We start from the raw sequence: 6,000 nt of genomic DNA, 5'->3' as shown, positions 1-6,000 counted from the left end.
GGCTTAAAATAATCATTTTGGCAAATATTAATTGAAGTGATTTAATATTTCTTGTCCTTTCGGTTTATTTAGTTATTTGTTTTAGCTCTTAGGGAACTTAAAAACAGTAATGCTTGTTTTAAACATGTGCTTTGGGGTTATTGTAAATTTGTCTCAGACATTAATTTTGGTTGAAATAACGTTGAGTCAACAGAGACATGATCAGGAAGCCGTAACATCCCCCATGTCAACTGCCAAAGCAAATATTGCAATAAATCTGTTTGTTTGATTGCCTCATAATTTCCCCCACAGCCAAACGCCACACTGGGTATCCTTCGGCATTTCTCATTTTGTATGAACAACAAGTTTCATCAATTAGATTCCCGTCAACGAAGGAGGCCGTTGTTTCCATAGAAACATAGCTGGTTGGCTAGCAACCTATATTGCCTCCTCTCTCTTCATTCTGGTGTTGCTGTCAGACTGAATGTCCTTTTTATTACAAGAGTGAAGAGAAATTTTATGGAAGTAATCATTTGTCTGATATATAAGTTGATGGCAAGAGATTTCCCGAAACACATCCCAGGAAAACAAACAGAGAAATTAATTTCTGGTTGGTAAAACTGATAAAAGCCTTGAAAGTTTTAAGGTAATAATCTTTAGATTACCTTCCTTTTGCTGCAGAGCATTTATCATAATATGTGGCAAAATCTCTCTGAAGATATAATTATTTACATAGCTACTCACATATTTCATATGTGATTTCAATCTATTTCTAAGTGAAGGCACAGTTGCAGTGTAGGTAAGTGTGATTCAGAGATGCTCAAATGTACTTTGAAGCCTTCTGGAGGTGTCTTCGGTGACAGAGAATATGTGATAGGATTTGCCCACATGATTTTTTCAGTGATATTTATGCTCCCACTACATGCCCTTTTCCTCTAGCACCCAACTTCTCTAGTTGACTGGGTTGTGGCTTGATGAGAAACCAGAAAGGGCACTGATGTTGGAGCTAATGTTCCTGTAAATGTGGCTGGTTGGTTGCCAGGAAATACTCAGCTGGTTCCATATATTAATAGGAGATTAAATGAAAAACATAAAAGCTTGGGGTTGGGCGCTTTGCAATGAGTACTTCAGGACTCTGATTTACCTGCAAGAGCAGCTTAGGCTGGCTAAATCTGGATAATCTTTTTATTATACTTTTGAGAAAATCCATTTGTGCTTCATGCTTTAATCTTTTGTTATTGTGTTGAAAATCTATTCTGTGGTCAATGATTCATTTCCTGTGATTTCAAAGTTGTTTTTAACTGATTTTGAACAGAAGCCAGCATTGTGTCCTCTTTAAAATTCCTGCATTGTCATTGTAGTTGTAATTACAATGCAGGTCAGAAGTTTTACATGTAGACACTCTTCAGGAAGGTTTAGTCTCATTGACAGGACATGAGACCCACAATTTGACACCCACATCTGTCATGCAATTTGGAATCACAGCTCTTAGCCAGCTCAAATGTTTCAGGCAGAAGTTACTCACAACTTCATTAGATATGAGCCAGGTAGTTTTAAAATGATAATGTCTTAGTACCAGGTGTACCACCAGTAGTACTACAACTTTGCCTAAAATGTTTAAAATACATTAAAAAATGATCAGAATTACTTAACTGAGAAACCAAACAAATAAAAAATATATGTATTCTTATAAACACAACATCTGTAGATTTCTGGGCTCATCTGCTGGCAGCATAATCTGTTATTTTATTAAAACATGTTCAGTTTGATGCATCATGTTTTACTAGCATTGCTTAAGATTTGTCACAACATTGCATATTTTACTAAAATTATTTTCATTCTCCCACTCAGAACCCCCCAGGTTCCACTTCAACAAGCCTGAGAACTACATCAGCATGTACCACCAGGAAGGAAGTGACACGCTTTATGTCGGCGGCCAAGCAATGATCTACGTGTTGACATTCAGTGATAAAAGGGTTGTTGACATGCAGGTAAATTCAACTAATCTGATTTTCCTTTTCGTTTGCAGTTGTTCTTTATTGCTATGGTCAATCACATGTATGATGAGTAAATTCTTGCTGTAGTAGCTGAAGCTGTGTGCTGACTCTGGATCAATCCTCTTTAGTTACCAAAAATAATTAGTTTCTATTCAACTGAACAAAGTCATGGCACACACCCACTTTGATTTGTTCTATGCATTTGTTCAGTACTTTAATGGTTTTGGATGGGATTTAATGTAGAGCTGTGTGTCATCTATGTAGTTATGGTAACTAATTGCATTAGTTGTTATAGATTGCAGGAGCATGAATATATCAAATAAGAGGGACCCCAAGCTGGAGCTTTGTGGTATCTCACATGTGATTTTCCTCAGCTCTGATTAAGTTACCTGTACAACTTCATAAGTTATATAAGTAATTGTAAAAGCCCAAAATGTCTGACCAAAGTTAAATTATAAAACTTTGCTTTGACATTTAGAACCCGACGGACCCACCGGTGGGTCCAGCTGCCACGACCTCGGCTCGCTCTGTAAACAAAGGCTCCACGTGCCTTTAAATTTTTTTTATTTTTTTATTATCCGCTAAAAGAGGCTTTGATCTTTCAAAAACTATTCCGCATAAAGGTTTTGCCCAAAATGTTAAGTTTACATTTATTTATACCCCCTGAGGGTGTAAGAGGTTCATTAGAATACATTTAAAGCATAGTAACTTTATTGTAAGCAAACATTTGAATTTGAAGCAAATTCATAGAGGAGGATGTCATCTGTGATGACTGAAATGACTCGCCCAGGTACCCACTAAGCACAAGCTGCCACTGATAGCACAAGTTCCTAAATCAAGATGAAAATCTTGGTGCATGCATGAATGGACTGTTAAAGATCCCCCCAGGAGTCAAGATGGCAGCAACACTAAACTGTGAAATTGCGTGTAGCAGAAAAACTACTCATTATCACAATCTAAATTGTCATCTCAAAGAAAAATTGCTGGTTTTCTCAAGCTACCATGACATTTATCTTGACAGAACAAGAGACTAGATAGAAGATAAAAGAAGTTTGCTTTCCTCGAAATATTACTGCAGTCATGATTCTGGGACAATTCTGTTCAAAATAATTAGTCACTGTCACAGCAATTGTTTTTTAATTTTTTTTTATTTTCTGTTTGTGAATAAAACATATGCATAGAAGCACTATGAACAAGTGGTCAACTGTAAAATTGCATTACCACCACCCAATATTCAAAGGTGAAGTGCCTTTAAGTCAAACAACACTCAGTTTCAGTTTCTGGGCTGCTGTCGAGCATAAATCACCGAGTGAATGCACAGACCTTTCCAACTCATTCTCGATAGCAGAGCTAAATTAATCTTTCTTTCCAGTCGTTAAAAAATAACGCTGAGTTTGTTTTTTTGTGGAGTATTATGAGGAAGTTGATGCCTCCCCCGTTAGTTTTTTTCCCTGCACGCTGTTAGTTTAGCATGATGAGTGCAAGCAAAAGTAACAAAGGGAGTCCTCTGTTCTTTGCTTAGTATTCAAATCAACAGCTGTTTGCATATAGAAACAATTTTGTTGCTCATTAACTGAAGTGAAATTGTTGACCATGATTAACAAAGCATTTTTAAATAAAATAAAATAAGTTCAATTAATGGACCACAGTGGAATTGGGGAGAGGTAATCTGATTCAAACAATTAATGTGTTTTTGATAAAGTTAGAGAAAGATGGAGGTTCTTAACACTGGTAAACACTGTGACTATAAATTAATCAGTTGTGTTTCTTGTTTTCAATTGATGGAGTTAATGTTCAATTATTATCCAGCACTTAACCTGTTTTTATAAGATATGATACAAAAGTGAATTCAGAGATGTGGTATTTGCATTTTATTTCCCAATTAAACTTTAATGACTCTCACTTGTGACTTTATTGTGTAGTTTTCAGCTCTTATTTATTTGCATTTTATCCCCTCTCAGAACTATTCAATCTGATCACTTTGAGAGGAAGTGCAGTTTGTCAGTAGTGCTGAAGTTCATGCAGTTGCATTAATGTTTCTTTATTCCCCTGATACACCCCCCAAAATCTTTCTACTGTTGACTTTTGCAGTTTGCATTATGATAAATCTAAGCGTGGCTGCCATTTTGTTTCAAGTATGTGACATGGTGAACCTTGTATGCTGAGGGAGATGCAATGGCTGACCCACTGCTTGACCCTGAGCAGCAGCTGAGATCCAGAGAAGACTGTGGAAATTAGGTCATGCATGCAATAATGAAGCTGCAGCTATTTGTCAGAGGGGAAAACATATTTAACTGAGCCAATATTGCCAACTTATAGACCCAAGATTACTCCCTTAAGTATCTTACAGCACTATACTAGCTGCCAAAAGAATTAAGAGATATTTTCTAAAATGTTTGCAGTCTGAGTGTGCTGGGTTGTCCTTCAACATGATAAAAAGGACTAAAAAGATCTGTAAAGATGACTTCATTTTTTTGACTGGGATAAATATCTAAAAAGTGAACACACCCAAGTTAAAATGTCAGGTTCACTGGTGATAAAAATGTTTTTAATTAATCATTTCTAAGACTTTTCATATAAATTGTGACATTTATCCTGTAAAATTCAACCAAAAAATCTTTTGGAGGATTAAAAAACAGCAGCTATAAACTTGCTGCATAGACATGAACACCATTAAACTAACACTGTTTTGGATCATCCTTTGACTCAGTTTCAACATTTAGTTCACAGATGTCATCAATTAAACCGAAATATAGTTGAGCTGTCTTAGCAGGATTTTTTTTTTTTTTTTCATTTGTTTATTTGCATTATTCAGCTAAAGCTGTAGTATTCAGAGATGTTACAAAGGATTGAAAGCATCTCATTTCAGTTTGGAGAAGGGTATAAAAAGGGTTCAGACAACTTTTAATCATAAGTCCAAAAGGAAAGTTTGGCACAAATGTGCTCAGCATTTCACCAGAGGAACACCAAACCCAGAGTGAAATATGGTGGTGGCAGAATCATGGTCTGCTTTCTTTAGGTGATACTCAACATGTTGTCATTGTAGGTGAAATTGTGAAAACTACCAATCAGTGTTGACACAAAACATGTCATCTAGCAAACTTTGAAGGACAGTCAGAATAATTTTCAGCTTAACTCTGAGTACAAGGATACATCAAAATCAATAACAGAACAGTTTCATCAGAAGAAAATTTTAAGTTTTCAAAATTCAGAACGAAATCCGACAGAAAATCTTTGGGGTCACTTAAAGACCCCAAACTCTGAGAAAAGAGGTTTTCTCAGAGTTTGATAAACAGGTTGGGAAATTATTGCTAGGTCAACATGTGAGGTAGTGACAGACTGCTTCCAAGAGAGACTGGATGTCGAAACTAAATCAAAATGTGTTTCTACAAAGTATTAGTATATGAGTGCACTAATCTGTTATGGGTGGTATCCATTTTATTTTTTCATATTTTTTCTTCAAACTGATTTATTTTGTAGCTGAGTTGTCCAGGATAAATGTCACACTATAGCTGGAAATGATTTATCTTGATCTTATTCTGTACCTCACAAAAACTTGCCATTTTCACAGGGATGTTTAAACTTTTCAGAACCTTGGAATTTGTCGTAAAAAATGAAATTACACTTTGCCTGTTATGTCCAGTAGAGAGTGGTTTAATGGAACACAGTGAAGGAAAGTCAATATTTTATTACATGACAGCATCAAAAGCGAACACCAATCCATTTCATTTAAAAATGAAAGAACCAAAATTTTTTCTTTTAAAATTCAGCAATTTATGGTAGATTTGGGATGAAAGGCTCAGAAACAATCATCAGATTTTCAATGATGAACCAATTACATCAAAAGATTTCCTTTGTAATGTCATATGAATAATGCGCTGTGCTGCAGATTTGCTTAAAGGAGCTTATGGTTCTTTGAAGGATGTTCTGCATGAAAATGTCAAGGCAGGCTGAAGAAAAGCACATATTTAATGAGAAGTATAATAAAAAAATATGAAGAATGAAATACCTCATATCCTGAGAA

The 6,000-nt window shown here is 35.6% G+C and overlaps 1 protein-coding gene across 1 annotated transcript in view; it reads left to right on the top strand.

Moving 5' to 3' along the window:
- The first annotated feature begins 1,831 nt into the window (after nt 1-1,831).
- The window catches only part of LOC103155239 (semaphorin-7A-like), a 38,694-nt gene continuing 34,525 nt past the window's right edge, over nt 1,832-6,000 (top strand). The window contains exon 1 of the mRNA XM_016663390.1: nt 1,832-1,970. Coding sequence (XP_016518876.1) covers nt 1,875-1,970 — 96 coding nt within the window. The 5' untranslated portion in view covers nt 1,832-1,874. The remainder of the gene's footprint in view (nt 1,971-6,000) is intronic.

This window comes from Poecilia formosa, unplaced genomic scaffold, assembly GCF_000485575.1.
Source record: "Poecilia formosa unplaced genomic scaffold, Poecilia_formosa-5.1.2 Scaffold418, whole genome shotgun sequence".
NCBI lineage: Eukaryota > Metazoa > Chordata > Actinopteri > Cyprinodontiformes > Poeciliidae > Poecilia > Poecilia formosa.
The sequence above is the reverse complement of the archived record's forward strand: the minus strand, read 5'-3'. Positions and strand labels throughout refer to the sequence as shown.